We start from the raw sequence: 21638 nt of genomic DNA on the forward strand, positions 1-21638 counted from the left end.
ACTACACAATAATAGGCTACATTGATAAGTGACAACACTCATTACGTTATGAGCACATTACATTACGAAACAATTGTGCTAGGCTAATTTCAGGCTATTAGCTCAATTCATTTTGCTGTCAAAGCGACCCGTTAAGAAAATCCACTGAACAAATAATAAAGACTGTGCTTTGTTAGGATTTGATCGGTTCTAGTGCAGATCGCCGCGACACGATTAGTTAAATTCAATCATGCATCTTCTCCTAGAGCACAAATACAAAGTGAGTCGTGGTCCATTTGTAACATGTTAGACGCACACACATTTGTGTCGTCGCGGGGAAAAAACCTACCCATGCACGGCGGGGGCTGATTATGGAGAATGTATGGCAAGCAGACGCTGTGGAGCATAATTCCCTTCCAGCTCTCAGTGGGTAATGTCAAAATAATTATCAGATGAGACAGCTCAGTGGGCAGGCAGCACCTCTTCATTATAGAGCAAGGTTGAAGGGGGAGCGGGGGGGGGGGGTGCTGACAAGCTCCAAATGTGACAGCGTTCGAGCACCACACGGAGTTTGACATGAAACCGTTATCTTTGCTGATCTTTGTTTTTCTAAAGCACTTCTCTCACATGATTATTACCAGCAAAAGAAACAGGTACAAGCTGGGAGAAGGTAAAACATCTGCATGTGCAAACAAGGTTGTATGTCTTTTTAAAAATTAAAATCCAGATTATTATTCTTGTCTTTTCTTTAATAATCATCACCACTTTCTATACAGCCTTCGGATACGACTTCTCTACGATATATTGGGAGCAAATGAGAACAAAGACTAGAAAAGGGTTGTGAAATTCATATTTTGAAGAATAGTATGGAAGGATTTATGTTCTTGGTTGAAAAATAACACAGAGACACTGGAGCACGAGCTGGGAAAAGTATTATTGAAGACAAAGTTACTTTTATACATTTCTAAATAAGGACAATGAGAAATAAATATTGCATCCATCTAGATTTACGGAGGGGAACTGCAGCTCAGTCTTTTTTATTACGCCTCTGACACATTAGCGATAATTATGACATATTTCCCTTTGCATAATGGCACATGCATTTTCATGAGGTCGTTGCAGTTAATTTCATCACCAAACATGGAAATGTGTTTGTGAGCAGTCGGGAAGAGGCGCCGGTGAAATTCAGTCGGAAGCTCGGTTTTATTTTCATGAGGAAAATTCGAACAAAAGAGTGTGTGTGTGGCCGGGGGAAGATGTGTGTGTCTGTGTGTGTGTGTGTGTGTGTGTGTGTGTGTGTGTGTGTGTTTGTGTCACAGTGACAAACATCATTAGAGCAGATAAATGGCTTCCGTGCGTGTGAGAATGAGTGTGTGCAGTATTGTACTTGTTATTAATACATTACCGCCCCGTGTCTCAGGTTAACTCCACTTTCATCTCACCTTGACCGACCTTCCTCACACACACATGCGTGGATGCACAAACACAAACTTAAACACCCCCCCCCCCCCCCCCCCCCCCCCGCACCCACACACACCCACACACAGAGCCATTGCACCAAAGGGACTTCACATTAGGGACATTTCTGCTCACATGATTGACTGCTTGGAATAAAGGACCTTGGAAAAACATCTGGGCAAGTGACAAATACGTCCCTCTGGCTGCCTTTCTCTGAAGGAGACGGATACCGAGAGAGAGAGAGAGATAGAGAGAGAGAGAGAGAGAGAGAGAGAGAGGGGGGAAGCCAATGTGTGGGTTGTGTTATCTCCAGTGCTACACAAAGACCTGCTAGACTGCTACCACTGGCGCTGTCTCTGTCTCTCTCTCTCATTCTGTGTGTGTGTCTGTGTGTGTGTGTGTCAGTGTGTGTCCTCGCCAGCCACTTCACATCACACAGCCCTCTCATGGCAGGCGTCGGATCAGTAGCAGAATGGATAAGGCTATTTACCAGCAGCTTATTCGGTCGGGGGTCAGACCTGTGGTAACAGTTTAATGGGTGTAGAGGGCGGCTGCTACACGGAGAGAGAGAGAGGTTTTATCTGTCCGCCTGCACCTTGTGCTGGCATCTGCATGGAAAAGGATTTTAGGAAATTACAATTTCTTGTGACAACCAGGGGGGGGGGGGGCAGGAACTGGACACAAGAAAGACATGATTCATGGATTTGTTTTTTCCTTTTAATTTAAAGTTTAAACGTTGAAATTTGAATTCATGTCGATATTGATATGATCTCCTGAAACCTGCTGCTGTAATGAAACTGCTGGAATATGGAACGCCGAGTGTTCTGACTGAATATCAGACTTCAGAGACCTCCCGCTCTCGACTGCTTGTGTGCTTCATCGAGCACGCTATGTAAACATCCTCTGAGCACCGCCGGGGTTTCAATTCTGACGTTGTAATCACGCAAAATTAAATAAATATATCCCCTTTAAAAGCTTATTCTAAACTGCAGTTGTACACACAACATGAGGAATATTCCTTCTGGGAAAAGCTGAGGGAAATTGTGAGGTGACCGTAACACCCCCGCCCCTTGCGCAAGGCTTAATGATTCCTCTGCAAGTTTCAGCCTTCTACAAAAAGAGAAGTCTAGGTCAAGTCTCCCTTACAGCAGCACTTCCACTTCGGAGCACCCGGCCCACTGGAAAATAAATCTGCACCAGCACCAGCTTTTGAATACAAAGTACCTCCTGCACCTCGTCCAGCTGGGCTCCTACGATAACTCTTCTCCCTTTGACGAACAAATCGCATGAAACGTGTTCTAATTAGCACAAATCAAACCTCCGAGACAAAGTCATTGCACAAACACATGCAAGACGAGAAATGCATGCACACACACACACACACACACACACATGCCTGTATCTTACATACTTGTATGAAAAGAAAGCCCGTAGATTCACAGGCACCCAAACAACCCCACCTAAACTGACAGCTAAGGTTTCTCGCTGAAGGTCATTCATGGTGATTAAAGAGGCGTCTCTGCAATGATTTCCAAATGACCCCTGGGACGTCAGGACCACTGACACCTCTTCAAGAGAAAATTACTTTGCGGTGCCCCGAGATGCCCGACTGCCGACTGACAGGGTGACAAGCTAATAGACAGCGAGGGGGAGCAGAGAGATGTAAAACGCAAACAGAGAGGCAGACGGGGGAAGACTTAATAGAGTCGTGGATAAAACTGAGAGTCACAGCGACACGGGGACGTGCGGCTTGTAACCGTCAAACCAGACAGAGACGGTCGAAGCAAATCAGAGGCAAACAAGCGGAGAGGCTTCGTGGAGACATGGGAACATACACAGAGAGACGGGGAACCAGCTGAAAACCAGTGTCCTGTCCATCCATCCATTCAAGAACAATCCCAGTCAGCACCAATGGGAGTACGGCCCCAGTGCAATCTCAACACACACCCACCCACACACACACACCCACCCTGCAGCTCTTTTCCTCAAGCCGCTGATACAGAGGTTTTGGTAATAGCCATCCTGAAGGTGTGATGGCTAATTTCACCTTCATACACTTCATGTGTGTGAGCGTAATAATCACCTTGAGCCATGCAGGCGGCAGATTCCCCCAGAGATCAGGAAGTCCTGATTTGACATCATAACACACACACACACACACCCCCCCCCCACACACACACACACACAGTGACAGTATTAAAATACAAACAACTGTAGCAGCGTATGAACCAAGCGTCACCTTCACATATAATTCAAGGTTAACGCACATATGATGAAAAGACGTGTGAATTAAAGATTAGAAAAAAAAAATGGTTTATGCAAATTGTGATCACTTTTGTTGAAACTGTCTTTTGGATTTAGAGAAAGACATATCCCATGAATAATTTGCATCTTGCTAGTGAAACCAGACGACTTGTAAATGAATCGTGAGCCTGATTCCCACGTTAGTTATCGACTCCTTTGTCTGAGCAGCATCACACACACACACAGACGTGTGAACTGCTGACATCAGCGACTGGTTCCACGCGTCTGACAGACACATCATTGCCCGAGCTTGCATCATCAGGTTTTTTTTTAAGAAAACAGCATGCATTTTAAAAACCTCAGAGCTCATTATATTCATAACCCGCCAATGAACCATATTCCACTTGATGCACTGCTGATGATAACGTGTACCGAGACGGGAACGCTGTAATTTAGGGTGACTCTCCCCAGATCAAAACACATGCCTCAGCTCACTTCTCCGTCTGTCTCCGTCTCCTCCTCCCTCTCGCTCTCCGCGAGGACAAAGAGAAGGAACCGCTAACTAGCTCCCTTGTTACCCCGACAATTGGTATCTCAACCAATAAACCGTGTCTAATTGCATTGCTGGGAAACATCTTTTAGCAATTACATTGTTTGGCTAAAGCAGCTCATTACGTGGAAACCAGCAGGGGACGAGAAGGCAGACAAAGAAACACAGATCACAAATCCTACTCAGACGATGAAGAGGAAGAAAACAGTGAAGTTCACAGCCTGTTCGTTCGGTCTGTGACGTGAGGGAGAAGAAGAAGAGCTTCAAGGTTCTTTGGACCAAGTGGATTAAATTCTCTCTTCCACCTGATTCAGACCAGAGCAGAAACAAAAAACACTGCAGTTGGAAATTACCCTCGGTTTGTTAGCATAGCTGCCGGTGTTGGGTATTTGTACGTGTTTATATGACTTTGAAGTACTAAAGCGCCTCAGCAGCGAGTGCATATGAAGCTACAGTCGGAACCTGAAGGGTCAGTTCCCACTTGCTCTGCTGAAGGCGAGCTCAGGCTTATCACACAGTACTTGGCAGTTAGTTTAGTAACATATAAAAGCTTTTGTCATGGAGCGGGTACAGAGGGCAAGTGTCTGGCTGTTTCCTGGAGGCAGCAAGTACCAGAATACACTCAGTGCACTTTTACCTGGCAAAGCTTTGCTGCAAGAGCAAATAAGCCCGAATAGCTGAAATGTTTCTTTGTTATAAAGCATTAAATCCAATAACTGTATTGCACAAGTTACAAATTTGAACGGACAATTACTGTGAATAATAAAAATGTGCAATCCTTACAAAGATGGTTACAATTACCAAAGTAAGGGATTTAGCCTCTGATGTCCATGAACGTCTGCAAAAATGTGAACAGCAATGGCTCCATTAGTAAATATTAATAAATATAAAAAATATTTAGTTGAGATAAGTCTATCTGGACGAAAAAGGTTGACGTTAGCATAGCAGCTAAAAATGGCTGAATACGTCCTTTGGTTCAACAGATAGTCGAACACAGACTTTTACTCTTTAGCCTTATTGCTTCTACAATAATCAACAAGATGCAACACGACATTAAAAATCGACCTGTGAATGAGACAATCAAATCATCACATCGATCATTTTTAAAAATGTTTTATTGCAAAAATATAAACTTTGATAACACACTACAAAAACATCATCACAAACATAATACATGACACGTCTCAAAGACAAACCAATAGCACATCGATAGTTAAGTATTTTTACTGTGCTTTCAATGAATCACAAAAAACAGTTATTCAAATCGTTTTAAAACTTTATGTGTGAGTTATGGAAAACCAGTCGTTTGAGCTGGGGGGGGGGGGGGGGGGGACCTAAGAACTGCAAACCTGCTTTTTGTTTGTTGACACTTTGAGTGAAAGCTGCACAATCATTTTCCCCTCAGACCACGTGTGTCATGTTGGAATGAGTGAACCCATCTTTCCACTTCCTGAGAAGTCAACTGTCGAGTTTTGAAGAGAACGGGGGCCATTGGTAACATGGAGGAACCCCCCCCCCCCCCCCCCATGCACATCTGCAATTGAAAGTCTACTTGAAATTATTCGACACATAAAACCTGGACTTTCTGATATCTGTTGAAATCTTTCATCCTCACGTTAGCCTTCTGGATTCAGTTCAATACCTTCAATGTGGTTCGTTAAATTTTACACAATACTACATCACCCACAAGCCTAATTGGCTGTTGCTATGATGATGATTTCAGATGTGAAATCAGTTCCTACTTATTGACAACGTCCTGGCAAACAATATTGATTTTATTTGCACTTTAACGTTGTCTCAGGTTTGTCAGGATTCAACTGAAAAGTAAAGTTGCTTAACCAGATATTGACCCCGTCCACTTCTCAGCTGATTTCTGAAGTGTTTAAAAGACACCAACATGTATTTGTCATCATACTATAGTGTCTCAAAACTATTCAGACATGAGTGCAACCTTCTATTTTTCCGTTATATGCGTTTGTGTGTGAGTTTTCGCTAACATTAGGTATCAGGTATTGCTTTTGTACATTTGCTCGACTTCGGTCAAACCAACAGTAAATGCAGTGCTTTCATCATCAAGCCATTTCCCACTGAACCCCAATGAGAACAAATTAAAATGCAAGAACCTTCCGTGTAGGTTGATAAATGTCGACGAGCAAAGTTGTCGGTTTAGACGTGGAACCAGACGCGTTACACATTTCCATTTTTATTACAGAACTGCTTCCTTCATACTTCACTGCATGGTGGACGTCTGACAGTCATTGTATAGAAACAACACATCAATTAACCTATGGTCTTTTGCGGCTGCTTTTAACCACGAGGCAGTCCGGGATAAAATTTACGCCGTTGCAGAAACGCTGAGAATAAATCATTTAAAATCAATGACGATACTTTTCCCAGCTTCATCCATCGACCTGTGTGTTAACCTGCTGAAAAGCCACGAATACTGCCAATAACAAAATGTCTGACTCGGGTTTGTTGACATCGAGGGATACTGCAATCGACGTCTTTTCCTACTTCCTGTTAAACTCTGTGCTCACGCTCTGAAGGTGTGTTTGTGCCGTAGATGAGGAAACGGTGCTCGACATCAGTGGTGCTTTCGTTCTCCACATAAATATATAGCTTTGATTTGTTAAAATGTAAAAATATTACTGAGGCCTTGTGCTTAGCTGTCAAATTTGTTACACTATGGGAAGCGTTTAGATTACTGAGCGATATATCATCAGCATCAGGGAGCAACAGCAATTATAGCAATTATATAGTAAATCATTAAGAAAACTTTGATGCTAAAAAGTAAGTCACCTTGAAACATATTAGTCAAACGAAAAGGGGCGACAGATTTCTCATAAAGTGCAAATTAAATTAGTTCCAACATACACATTGTCTGACATTCTTCTTATTGCCCGTAGATATTGTTGGCAAAAAGTAAATATATACTGTAGAAAGTCGGGGGGGCACAACCGGGGCATAGCAGTTTTGGCAGGGGAGGACTTAGCGGTGCTCGAAAGATGAGAGGCACTTATAAGGGTGTACTGTTCACCAATTGTTCATGTCCCAGGTTAAAAATCAAAACAGATGGGTGGGTTGGTACAAAGCCAATAATATGAAATTTGAGAGGGAATCGAACCCCCGTGAGAGAAATTCCTGTGTACTACAAAAGCTTTACTTGAAAAGGCGCCGGGTGGTCAAATTTAAAACGCACCCAGTCCAATCACTTTCACTGTAGATGCCTCATATTGTCTACTATAAAAAGAAAATGGCAGCATGTCACTGATGCATTCCTCCCCGAACAAAAGTAAAGATCTGCATAGTCGCAAAACTCTGTTTATGTGTTTCACCGCCAAAAAAAGGACCATGTGGTTTTAAATCGTTTCCCACCATTAAAACCATTATATAGAATAAGCTCGGGCCAAATCTCAATGGTGATGAATGCAGACTTAAGAGACAGTGCAGATATCATTTAGATTATTTCACTCTGTAGAACATTTTGGCTTTTAAAAACACATCCCTCTTGTAGAATATCAAATTAGACATGGAGGTCTGAGTGTTTAAAAGACAAAACGTGTTCTCTTTAAAAAAATAAAGAAAAAGAAAAAGCGGAATACCCCTTTAGAACCTTACATTCTTCTTGTGTGCTTTTCTCTGCTTTTCATACAGTCAGGTGAGTCCACCACTTATAAAAACTAACTTTTAACAATCTCATTCCGTTTGCACTCTTTTCGCCCCCCACAGGATCCGGCAGAAGTGCAGTGGGCAACTGAGAAAAATAGTAGCGTGTCATCTGCAGAGAGGATAAATATCTCAGAACTCAAGTTCCTGATTTGCGTGAACACGATGACGGTGGAATGGGTCGAGTTTGAGCGATAAAGCGCTGCGTAGTAACGTCTAACAACCCCCCCCAAGTAAAAGGAGAAGTGAAAGCACGGGCTCGATTATTGACATCATTGTTTACATTTAACCCACACACCAGAGGTTCATATATCAAATCCCCGTGCGTACTTCTCCTGCTTTTTTTAGGCCCGTTGGAAATAGTTCCAGGTCTTGCACCAAAACTTTAAAACTGAACACAATCATCGACAACATAATATTTGAACCCACTCCGGCCGTCTCGGTTTGGGGACAGATCTCCTGGTTCCAGATGTTGAGCTGGAACATTCGTCACTAAAGGTTTCCTACTCAGAGATGCTCGATCACAACCGACTTGTCCACATGATGGCAGACGTAGAAGAATGATGTTCCCTGCTTTAAATATATAGTACATTATATACATGAAAAAAACGTGTAGGCAGAGTTGCTCAGTAGTAGAATCATTGTTTTTTTGCTCATTTCCTTCAACAAGTATAAATAAATAAATGATTATCAAGTTGATCAATATTGCCTCCTCATTTCCAGCAGTCCTGTCCAAGTGAGGTTTATTGTGGCGTGACGGGTGCGCGTGGGGGTGGGGGGGGCAGAGGGAGTTTGCGGCGAGGGGGACTGAACAGATTTGCCGAGGGGGTTTTCTGCAGTACCTGAAGGTTCTTGGTTCTGAAGTGAAGATCTGAGTGCGCTCTGGGTTGGAACCCAAGAGGACATCGAGGTTCCCGTTGGAGGATCAGTAAACAGTCCAGCTAGAATCTGGTGGATCCTTTATGAACAAAAGCTCCATCGGGATCCACTGAACTTTCCATTGAACTGAAGATCTCCATGGATTTTAACATGATGACGTCCGATTTTTAAGATGAGAGCTCATCAGAATATGGGTGAAGGATGCCTTGATGTATGTCAAAATGGATCCAGTTTGATCTCTGTTAATGCTTCTGCCAGACTCTCCGTGTTCTGCGGGTTCCTCAGCAGAGACGGCTTCATTGAGACATGAGTGATCAAGCACAGGGAGGGGGGGTTCTCTAGGATCTCATGGTCTGAGTGGAGATTCTTGACAGAGGATTCCGATGAATCACTCGTACAATCTGCGGCTTCATTCAGGAGCTGGTTTTAAGGAGCAGAATGGTTCGATTGCCACATTCCACCCGTGTTTAACAGCGTTTACACGATGCTGCAACTGAACGAGTTGTGTGTAGTGCTATACATTCAGCCAGAAGTACACATGTAGAGAGAAGCACATCTAGAAAGCTTGCATCTTTTTACCCTCTTTCTTCTTCACGTTTAATTCCAAGCCTCTTTGAACGATATCTAATGCATTTTTTCTGGATTACAGCTGCAAATGAAAGGGAAACAAAGACCGGACCAATGTGTTGCTGATCCATTGTTACATGTTGTCACTGCCTGAGAATGATGGAACTGTACGTCCATAGAAAAACTGTCAGAAGAAGAAGAAGAAGCGAGTGCTGCTCAGATCCGTTGGGCTCAGTTCAACCGAGACAGGCTGCATGAATGTTTGTGATACAGCCCAAAAAAAGAAAAAGTGCTGGTTGTCCTCAGAGCCAGATCGACAGTCTCATGCTTTATGTCAGATCTGAGGCGATCCAAACCGTGCACGAGATTTCAGAATCCCCAAGATTCACACAAATGGAATAATTAGAACAGAGTGTAGGTCAGTTCGGTCCATTCGTCCCACTGGCGTCTTCCCTCCGTGTAGCACCACTCAGTTCGGTCCAGTTTGGTTTAAGCGCTGCAATGTCAAATATCCCCCCCCACTGGTGACACCACAAGCAAACTCCACTCACAAGAACCAAAAGTCAAAATGTGGGTCCTCCAGTTTCAGTCCATCACCATTGGGAGTCCTGGTCCGTAGAAAGTGCTAAGCTGCTCTAGGTCCAACAGCGAGTCTGAGTCTTCTCGTCACACACTAGGTCCATATATTGTGAATGTATACGTGTATGTGTGTCTGCGTGCGGTAAGCCTGTACATGTGCATCACATGTTGACAGTGGAGTTGGTGCTGTTCATATGGACTCTCATCTCCTGGATGCTAGTGATGATCTTCTTCTGATGGCCGGCCAGATTCACGCCCACCCGCCGCAGGTCCCTGGAAAACAGCAAACGCACAACAGACGCTTAGATGATAAATCAGTGTAAATGCATGAAGGAGTATTTCTATAAGAGTGGTTTTAGACAGCTAGCATTTCAATTTTAGTCCAGTGTTAATTAAAGTAGATTAATGTTACAGTACTAATACATATTTCGGATAATTGCAGAGTTCTGTATGAATCCATGATACATGCTTCTGAAGACAGTAAACCTGTAGGATACTTCATTCTCATTTCGCTTTAACCTTGACTTGATACATATCTGTATACTGAAATCTTATGGAATAAAACCCCAAATCATCTGCATGTCGTACTGTTTAAGTGGCCTTACTCTGATGTCATCTGAGCCACCGTCTCCAGTGTAGAGTAACCTCCTCCCATGAAGAGCTCCGTGTAACGACCCATCTTGATGGAGTCCAGCCACTCCCCCACGGTCTGGCTGCCGGCGCTGCAGTCCCCCTGGACGTTGGCGTGCTCCACTAACAGGTTGGAAACCCTGGTGCACAGATAGAGACAAGGCAAAAGAAAAAGAAATAAGAACAAATTGAATTAAAGCAGGAGATTACACACGACTTCAAACTGTGTCTCCGGTCGTCAGGATGTATGAGAAGCACCGGCTCTGTTTCCTGTTATCGTGAATGTAAAGGATTCACTGTGCAATCAAGTGTAGTTTGACGCTCGGCTCCTGACAGATACCAGCGAGGATTCATAATGGGAGTAATGCACCATTACACAAGCTGAAAACGTTGTCATTCAGCTCAGTCCTTGTGCAAAAAAAAAAGAAAAGAAGAATAGCAGAGCTCTCCATACTATCAAACACAGATATTCATGCTAGCAAACAGTATTCTCCACGCTACGACCAGAGAGGACTTTCATGTAGAACAAGCCATAGTCCTGTGTGTGTCCCTTTAATCTGCCTAACTGTCATATGTCCTTGCATGGACTGTTAGATATGGCTTTAATTTATTAAGCTAGCTCCTGTGTGTGACTCACGTTATTCCATTATTTCTGAAAAGGTAATGAGAGCGTCTGACTAAATGTCTTCAGCACTTAGAGCTTTTTCATGCCATTATGCACTAATGCATATCCATAGTGGGAAAATACTAACAGAAGGTTCAAAGGACGAAAACACATTAATTTGTGGCGTTCACAAAATCCAGCCACTTCTGCTCTTCGTGTTAGGGACTATGTACATTCTGATTTAATTATGCAGCTGCACAAAAATTCTGTAAAGACAATGTTTAATATGACGAGTCCATTAGCTTGCAGAGCTGCAGTTAAGTCAGTTAGTAAGGAAAACAAATTCATCCCTGAAGGTTTAATGTCCAAACACACACACATGCAAGAAAATGGGGATATTCTACGGTGGCTGTGAAGTTGATGTGTTTTATCATCAGTCTTTGTGTTTTGCCGTGTTTTGACGTTTCTTGAATATAAAACCATCAGTTTCTGTTTTGGCCCTGAGGCCTGAGGCCACATGTCGGTGGTGCGAGCTCCCACCTGTGCGACGAGTTGACCAGCTTCTTTAACGAGCTGGGGTTGCGGATGAGTTTGTCCAGCAGACAGACGATCTCGTCAAACTTGGGCCGGCTGCTGCGATCTCGCTGCCAGCAGTCCATCATTAGGTGGTACAGAGCCTCGGGGCAGTCCATAGGACCTGGCAACCTATAGCTCTCCTCTATTGCTTTTATTACCTGCAGACAGACAATAGGGAAGTTGCTTTTTTGTAAAACGACATGAGCGGATACTCCAGGAGAGTCTGGAGGACCTGAAGAATGACTGTCACTCAGTTAGGACGAGAGTTTCACTGGGCAAAATGGGAAAACAGAGTGAAAGTGAAACCAGGAAATGGTGACATGATGTTATATGGTTTTGTTCTTCTTCTTTGTCGAGTGCCAAACCGATCCGCAGTGGCCGATGGGTACAGTGTGAGCAGTCAGAGCTTACAACCTGTTAATCTCTTATTTGAAACCTGCCACACAGACTGAAACACAACACCAAACCTCCAGCTATCACCCCATCCAGTCATCAATGCTTCAAACAAGATCTACATCATCACCCACCAAGATCATACATGGATATAGGAGTATATCACCCTGTTAATCCTGGCCTGGGGGCAGGAGCTCTACATCTCCATAGCTCGCTGATAGAGGCTGTGATCAGGCTGCAGAGCAGACACTGCTCTCAGACCAGGAAAGAGCAGCTTTGTGTGTAACCTTCTGCTTCTTCACCTGCACAGCTCGATATAACCTGAGTTTCTGTGGCATGAAACGGCCAAAGTGCCAAAGTGAGAGGACACAACCAGTTTTGACTCCTGAACGTGAAGTAACTTTTCCACAACAGAGCCGTGACTGAAAAACTATCTCACTCCCACTTCGAATCATCCAGAGAGAGAGATGTTGAATTCTGAAATCCTCCAGAGACGCTCCTGCTCTGTATCTGACCCCAAACTCAAAACCTCAATGAAGTTAGTGAGCAGAAAACCAACCCCCTGCAGAGATCTGGCAAAGTAACGCATCATAAGAGCGTTATTTATCTGATATGCTGCATAGCCCAGATAATCACTTCTGCAACCAACAAGATGCAAGAAGCTGAATCACAGCATTACGATGGGGGAATGGAGTTCGATGAATAATAAATAAATCCCGGCTCTTCCTCTTGGACCCTGCAGTGGGAAAGCAGGCTGGAGTTTTCAGCCCAGTTCTGCCACCGCGAGACACCTCGGGGAATTGGTTTGTTGAGTTCACGGCAACTCTTTACTTGAGTCAAATTCACACAAGAGACAGACGCGGCAGACGCTCTACACGTGCACGCTCCGAAGAGGGAAGCGTGCACGTGGAATCATTGCTGCCGAGCGGGAGAAGAGCTTCACACGGCCGAGTGTCAGGGAGGAAAGATCAGAGGGGGGAGAAAACGAGTGGCCGAGGTGGGAGACAGAGAGAGGAGGGATGGTAGGAATAGGGAGAGAAATGGCAAACAGACGGAGAGAGGGAGAGCTTGGAGAGAGAGAGAGAGAGAGAGAGAGAGTGAGGCTGCACTTTCTTCTGCAGATCAGAGAAAATCCAGCATAACGCTTTCAATTAAACATCAAACGTCTGCTCTTCTCCTCTCATCCTCCTCTCCTCTCCTCTCCTCCTCCTCTTTTGGCTTCTCCGAGACAGACGGCCTAATAACCGAGAGGAGGAGGGAGGGGTCTGAAGAGGTCACTGGAGGGCTGCGCATGCATTCCCTGCCTGTGTCTGCGGGTGGGAAGCGGGCGGGCGCACGTGTGTGTGTGTGGCGGCGAAATCGAACGCGGCGCTCTCGCTCGCATATCCTGATCATGTGACGCAACTCAAGACCTCTCCATCAAAACGCCCTCTGATCTGCACCGGGCCCTCTCCTCTCCTCTCTGACTCACTGTCCTTCGTCTCCTCTCGGAGGAACAGAAACATGTAGGTCATCCTGGCTGTTGCTGAAGCTCATAGATCCCTCCCTCATTTATAATATCACATTTCAAATATTACAAGAACGATGCTGTAACTGGGAAACTAACATCTGCTTCCTGTTCATGGTTGATCTGAATACTTTAAAACTTCCGGTTGACCAGCGAAGCAAAGACATCGATAATTTTGAGTCCCAGTGACAATTGATCAAAATTTGACCATGACCTTGAAACCACCCAAAGATATATTATTTCACAAGTGTAAGTGAACAACACTTAACGTTGACCTTTGACAACGTTAAGTGTTAAGATTTATATTAATACTTTTTTAATCTCTATAAATTGGTGAACATGAAAAAGGAACAAACCTGCATCTAATCATAAACTATGTTAACATGCTGTTGGAGGTAACTCAAAAAAACAAACATTGTTCCAACTGAGGTGTGAAGTTGATTCTTGTGAAACTAACACTCGAGTCCAACTGCTGCTTCATCAGCTCAAAGGAAGTTTACAAGCTCCTTCAACCGAGACTTTTGGGAACCGAACTTATTTGCGTTCTGGCAGAATGTGAGGTGAGAAGATCGATTCCATCTGTCGCTTCTAAATGAAGCTCGTGGTCGGTGGAGCAGCTTCGTGGAATGTGGAAAACAGTCAAGCAGCCGGGCTCTGTCCTAAGGTGATAAAGCTCTGAAGCTCACTAATTAACACATTAAATCTCATTTATATAATCAATAGAAAAACAAAACAAAAAAGGGGAGGGGTTTAAAGGAGGTTTTATGTGCAAGACGTTTTCTGGGCAGGTGCCAGGCAACCAGTCCTGGAACTTACTGGCTGTAGCCAAGAAATGATCTGGCACATAAACGGCTCCGCCATTATAAACATGCTGGTTTTTGTACAGATTAAACAAACAGGATACAATGTTTTAATTAGTGAAGCAAGAAAAGGAAATCAAAACATTGGAAAACCGCAAAAACGACAGAGTTAATGAGAAATGAGGCTCCAGAGCAGCTACTAAATTAACTTTTCCTACTTGGTACTCAGCCAAAAGGGGAAGAAATGCTTCCACTTGGTTCAATCCGTGAGTAAACGTACAGAAGAAAATGAGCCATAAAAAGAAATCTCATTAGGAAAACTCACATCTTGATTGGACATCTCCCAGTACGGCCTCTCTCCGTATGACATCACCTCCCACATCACCACGCCGTAGCTCCACACGTCGCTGGCCGAGGTGAACTTCCTGTAAGCGATCGCCTCAGGAGCCGTCCAGCGAATAGGAATCTTGCCGCCCTGTGAGAAAACGCAAGAAAATGAGTTAAACCGTACGTGCACCTCTGTGGATTTGAAGAGAACTTGGTACAGAATCCTAAATACTTAGAAATTTGTTTTGATTTTTTTACTTTCTGGTTCAAAATAAGCATCCCGTGTGTAAATACAGCTGCGCTCATTCAAAATGAAAACCAAGAACAGACCTTAGTTAAGAAACTTCTGCCTCATGTGGTCCGACCCACAATTTCACTAATGAACACCAATTTAGAAGATATTCACAATTTCATTTTCTTTTACAATCTCCTGTCCTGCCTGTGGGGGGGGCCGCCGAGACTCCTCTGCCCCCCCCCCCTATCGTCATTATAGCGCTTTCATCGCGGTGATAGAAAAGTTTGCGGGACGACTGCTGCGCTCCAGACAAAAATGTGTTGGCGGCTGATGAGCGGTGAAATAAGCTTGATGTCGTATTGATGAACGCAGCAGCAGGGTACATCTCGGGGTCTGATTATTTGAGGGGTGTGAATTGCGTTATTCTCGGTGGCTGCTCTGTCAGGGAGAGGAGAGAGAGGAGAGAGAGGAGCGAGGCAGCCTGGCAGCCAGAGGTGAGTGGCAGGATGTTTAGCGCTAAAGCAGCAAGACTCACTGCTAATTGAGTGTTGCAGAGACTGAACCGGGGACTAATTGGACCTCCTCCTGCAGGAAGCAGCCCGTCTCCGGTTGACAGGACGCCACTCAGCCTGGGACCCACAGCTCAATTTAAAAACCCGCTGCAGTCCTCACTGTGTGTGTGTCTGTGTGTGTGTGTGTGTGTGTGTGCTCCTGCAAGACTCTGTTGTGTAATAGTTCTCCACTTAATCCAAACTTTAAAATAACACTAACGCTGCACACAGACAGAGAGACACACTGGATTCAATATAAATGCAACACAACTAGTTGATTAATTGATTATAGATAATTGGAAGACAATTGGACAAATGGAGGTCACATGAGGCATTGCTACTTTTCTCAGTTTCTACCGCCACAGAGGTAATTGTTGTTGTTCACTTTTGTGTGTTTGTGATCAGAATTATGCAAAAATAGCTCCACTGATTTCCATGCAATTTTGTGGAGGTCCAGATAACGAACAAAGAAAAAACCCAATACATTTTGGTGCAGATCCAGGACATTTTGAGCATTTTTCAACATTTTCCTTGACATCTCAAAGAATAATTCATGGATCTTGATGGAAATAAAAGATCAAAATAAGAATTCAGATCCAGTGAATTTAAATGGTGGTTTCATAAGAGCGCTGTTAGACTTGTGTGCACTCTGCTGAGAGCATCTCTAGTTATAATGTGAATATCTTGTGGTCCTTGACTATTGGTCAGTTATTACATAATCACCTGGGGCTCTGAGAAACTGTTAAATGAATTCCAGAATAATAAAATAAATAGAATATTAAATGACAATAAGGAGATAAGGAGACACACACACATTTGTGCAGTCTTACCCGTGTGGTGTACGCAGCCTCCGGGTCGTCCTCCAGGATTCGGGACAAGCCGAAATCTGACACTTTAGACACGAGGTTGCTGTTCACCAGGATGTTACGAGCTGCCAGGTCCCGGTGGACGTAGCCCATGTCGGACAGGTACCTGAGTTCACCAACAACAAAGGAGATGATGATCAAACACGGCCCTGATGTTGTGTTAAGTTTAATACATTGTGTGTTTGCGTGGTGGTGGCTTGTTTACCTCATGCCAGACGCGATGCCGCGCAGCATCCCCACCAACTGGATCACAGTGAACTGACCGTCATTTTTCTGATGGGAGGAAGTAGAAAAAAAAAAAAAGAGATTCTGAGTCAAATGTCAACATCCTAAACACTTTAGACAGGAGCAGCAGTGGGGGGGCAGGGAGGGACTCAAAAGGAGGAGCAATATCACATAATCAAATAAGGATTACATAATCCATCCATCTGCAGCATCCAGTCACTGCAGAGCTTCTCCTCAGTGTCTGCACTGCATGGTAATTCTGTATAATGTATGCAGTAGCTCCGTTATGGAAAAGGAGTCCCCACTTGGTTTGACATTAAAAAACTGTCTGCCCCCCCCCACCCCACTTTCCCCACACACATCACCTGTTCTGTACGGTTTAATGCTAAACTGGGTCAGCTTGTCAGGAACATTACAGAAAGGCAAAAGAGAAAAGGTGCGTGTGACCTCTGCGGATGAGAGAAATAATCGCAGAGCATTCTGCTAACGGCCACTTAAAAGCTGCCCCATGGCATGAAAGCCACACGGCCACTGATAGCCCAGAAAGCCAATTACCTCAACCTGCGGGAGCGCCCATCTTTATCTCAGTCAGCGGCGGATTCTGAGGGTTTCTGCACACTATTGCGGCTTATTCCCATTTACTTCTAATTACTGGTAATATCATTTTTCAGGTAATCTGTCGCTAATGATCGACCCTTTTCCTCGAGTCTATTTGCGCTCCCTGTCTGGTAACACCTGTGCACCCTCCTTTCAAACGTCACCTCGGGTCATTCCATGCATCCACGTCCTGCATTGTCCTTGTCAGTTGAACTTCTGGTCTGTGCGTGGACCCGAGCTGAGATTAAATGTCTCTCTGAACCTCCCCAGGGCTCATTGCTGCTCCGAGTCGCACCATGTTTTATGAAAACCACCGTCTCTGCAGCAGCCGACTCCAGAGCAGCCGTTACTCCCTCAAGCAAATCACAGCCACTTTCTCATTATTCACGTCGAGCTCTGACTTAGCTTTCTCTTGTGGGACCTTCAAATTTCCATCCCCCTATATTAATAATTAGCTCTTTCAATATCCAAGTAAAAAAAAAATTGGTGTTAGTGAGAAAAAGGTACTTTTGCCAAGGACAGAATCCAGCTTCCTGCCACAATTGCACGCAGATCAGGAGGAAGTCCCTTGAAAAAGCTGCCAAACTAGCTGCCAAACTTGATTCAAGTCACAAGGCGGACCGACCAGCCGTCAGCGGACACAGTGTTCGATGCCAAAGCAGGAAGTAGTGTACGGTTTGTGGCAGGATGTGGTGGTGGGTGTATCTTGATCTGTTTTTATCTTCATCGAGGAGATTATGTGTTCATCTAGTTGTGTTTGTTATTTAGCAAGATTCCGCAAAAACTACAGGCTGCTTAACAGGAAACTTAATGGAGGATCTGGTAAATCTTGGTATTAATGGTATTAAAGGTAAATGGTATTAAAGTTTGGAGTGGATGCAGATCAGGGGTCAGATCCAGGATTTCATTTTTCCACTTTCTTTAAGGTTAACGAGATTTGTGTCATACAGCCTCTCTGGATTAAGTCCAGAGCAGGTTTATGATCGATTGCTGATCACATGTTGCACAAGGCGGAAATCTAATTCAAGAATATAAGACGCCATCATCTCAGCATCACATCTCTTAGTAAGGAAAACAGTAAATTACAGTGACGGCTCTTTCCCTCCTGCTGGAAACCCTTCCACTCTTCCTTCTCTCCCACTGGCAGCCCTCACTGTTAGTTTAAGCCTCATCTCCATCTGATCCATGAGTAAACTCTACCATCTTCCCTTCTTATCCTTTCTCCAGATCTCCGCAGGAGGACGTGTACCGTCGCTGCTCTCAGTTCTCTCCCCCTCATGGCTTCATCCTGCGGTTTACGTCATTACCACGACGGCCTCACCTACCGGCAGCAGAACATCCTACGTACATGTGAAATGAGATGTTGAGCCAAAGATGTGGAATATGAGCCTCAGAGGTGCATTGTCCAGAGCTGTGACACTTAATCCAGGAGCCGGTCCAGCCCCTGGTTTTCTCATGGCGGTGTCATTTAGACCAGCCTCAGTGCACCAGCCATCCATGTAATTGCTTCGCAGGGTTTTCTGTGACCCCCCCCCCCCCCCCCCCCCCTTGCCATCCAGGGTAACTCTCTGATGCACAGAGGACAGTCATGTCAGCAGTTTCCACTTGACCATAGAGCGTATCCACTCCCTCCTCCTTTTGTCTCACCACATCCTCCCATTCCACGAGATCATCCTGTGCACATTTTTTTTGATCCGACTTTCAAGAACTACTCCAACTGCCACCAAATGATTCTCACTTTCTTCCAAATCTCCATAACTTCTCTGAATTATGCCGTTAGCATTTTGGTTTCACCTCTCCATCAGCCATCTGCAGCAGCAGTGTGCCCTTTGCTTTCATACAGGATTGATCCTCGTGTGCCAGAGGAGCATCATGCCATTGTAACCAGTGAACAGAGTAAAGTGTTCTGGAAAAGGATGAGTTTATTTGGAGGTCTGCCAGTCGGCCTCTTCTTCACAGTCCAACGTTTTTACTCCATAAAATCCAGATTGTCTAAACCAGGGGTGGGCGGAGCCCTTTCTCCTATCAAGGGTCATTTCCATTTTTATAACGTCCATCGAGGGCCATTCTAAATGACTGAACTCATATATCAGGCTAACCTCGGTGATGTGATGGCTAGAACGGCTTCTCTTTGGCGAGGCATCTGATGTCAGATGGTAGTGATGATGCTACTGGCAGCTGGTTTTAGCCAAAACAACTTGTTCAAACAAATCCTCATCTTTGGTGGCAAACAGTGACTGCACAATTAAAAGTAATCCTCATATTCCTTATACTCATCTTCATCATTCTTCATCACTCTTTTGAACGTCCTACCTTAAGGAATGTGTCCAGGGATCCATTCTCCATGTATTCTGTGATAATCATCACCGGTTTACCTGCAAAATACAATCACACTTTACTACAAAAACTACAATACACAATAAATAAGTAAAGTAAATAAGTTGTGAGTCAATAGATTTATAACTATTGCATAACTTATCCTAACAAAGAAATAGCTATATTTACAGTTTAATTGAATTAGGTGGTTTTCAAAAGTAGTATCAATATCCATCAATAGCAAAGACATTTTAATTTATCGTGAGAAAAGCAGAAAACGGAAAATAAATTTCCTGTTGCTTGACTTGAAGCTTAATAGAGAATCAGCTCTCGTTGCCACACGAGTCAATAACAACCATTTTCTATACAATCAACGCAAACAAGCACATAACCTTCAAATGTCGTAATTACTGCAGCACAGTCGTATTGGATTGCTATATTTTTGTCTGTTGTTCCTAATTATCTGGGAAGCGAGCATATGTCAGCACTAATTTCCCTCTCATTACCAACCCTAACAGGCCGAGCTAGTTACGTGGCTATAAATAAAACAAATAAAACAACACTGCTTGAGGATTCAGTTATCTTGAATAAAGAGCCAGGTTGAAGTACGGCTGTTTTTCAGACATGTCTGTATCACCTGTTTATGGACGAATTAAATAGAGAAATAAATAAAAAATGTGATTCCCTGTTACTGTTGCATTAAAAACGATGAAATCAAATCATAAAAAGGTCAACGCGGCATCGGGCTCGATAAACCTCAGCTGCAGCTGTCAAAGCAAATGGGGACGTGATGGATGGAGCACGGCGGAGTCAGATGGAGGCTGACAAACCTGACAAGGTACAGTTTTTAGACGGAGGAAATAAGAGGCTGACAAGTGCACAAGTTAAGCTCTGGATTCCTAAAACATGTCACGGAAAAATATTCCATACGAGGAGCTAATCCGCTAAGTGACACATGTTAAAATCCCCTATAGGGAGCATCTGGGACTCCAAAACTCAAAATCGAGGAGCAGATGACGACGACTCACTTTTGGTGACGACGCCCTCCAGCCGGATGATGTTGGGATGGTTGAACTGGCCCATGATGGACGCCTCCCAGAGGAAGTCACGCCTCTGCTGCTCCGTGTATCCGGCTTTCAAGGTCTTGATGGCAACCTGGATCTCCCTCTTGCCGGGCAGCCTCAGTGGTCCACTGCACACCTCCCCAAACTCCCCTGAGGAGGAGAGACGGCAGCGTGAGTGTGGCTTCAACACCTTGAAATGTCTCGTCTAATGGTAAAACAACCCGATAATGACATTTTGAAATGATAACTACCCTGAAAAGTTTAAGACAAACAGGTTAAGAGATTATTTTTACTTAGAAGCAAAACTTCGTCCAGTAGGGATCTTACAATCGAAACTACTACAAAAGACTTAGTTAATTGATGTCATGAAGCAGCGTGGGATCATGGGAGTTGTAGTTTTAACCACCGTCGTTGATGAAAATCTACCTGAAAATCTCAGACAAAAATCACACTCAAATATGAGATAATATATGAAAGTTTTATTCGTGTTTCACAGCGAAGGGCATCATGAAAGCTCATACTTGTGTCCTTGTATAAAATTGGGTATTTCTCTGGATTTGAACATTTCTGATATTGTAAGAACACGTCGTTCCTCAGACATTTTAATGAGAAACAGTAACTTTTTATGTATTCAACTCCTTCAGTTAGTGGAATGTATTTCTGCTGCCTGTCAGGATAAATGTTGCACCATCATCATCTTTTATGTATAAACACTGGGATTGGTCGGCTGAAGTGCTGGTTTTCCCCGCCACACAGTGAGGAAGCTTGTGAGTCGCACAAATGCTGCAAATCACCATGTTTGTCAGAAGAGAGCAAACAGCATATATAGCCGTGTGAACTGTCATTTTCCTGCACAACCTTTCTGCCTAATTAAACGTGTGTAGCCCGGCATCTTTTACAAACACGTGCAATTATGAATCTGACAGATTTAAGCAGGTTGGAGGAAATTATAGGTTCTATAATCGCTAATGAGGAAACGGTCAAACTCTATGCAACGTGACAGAATTAGCCTCGGCTCATTACGG

At 44.1% G+C, this 21638-nt stretch overlaps 1 protein-coding gene across 1 annotated transcript in view; it reads right to left on the reverse strand.

The window, feature by feature from the left end:
* Positions 1-8696: 8696 nt before the first annotated feature.
* Positions 8697-21638, reverse strand: part of LOC133975368 (ephrin type-A receptor 5) — a 51643-nt gene continuing 38701 nt past the window's right edge. The window contains exons 12-19 of the mRNA XM_062413298.1: positions 20578-20763; positions 19547-19608; positions 16617-16684; positions 16376-16517; positions 14758-14907; positions 11697-11890; positions 10528-10692; positions 8697-10195 (exon numbers count right to left, since the gene is read on the reverse strand). Coding sequence (XP_062269282.1) covers positions 10084-10195; positions 10528-10692; positions 11697-11890; positions 14758-14907; positions 16376-16517; positions 16617-16684; positions 19547-19608; positions 20578-20763 — 1079 coding nt within the window. The 3' untranslated portion in view covers positions 8697-10083. The remainder of the gene's footprint in view (positions 10196-10527; positions 10693-11696; positions 11891-14757; positions 14908-16375; positions 16518-16616; positions 16685-19546; positions 19609-20577; positions 20764-21638) is intronic.

Source organism: Platichthys flesus, chromosome 19 (genome assembly GCF_949316205.1).
Source record: "Platichthys flesus chromosome 19, fPlaFle2.1, whole genome shotgun sequence".
Lineage (NCBI taxonomy): Eukaryota > Metazoa > Chordata > Actinopteri > Pleuronectiformes > Pleuronectidae > Platichthys > Platichthys flesus.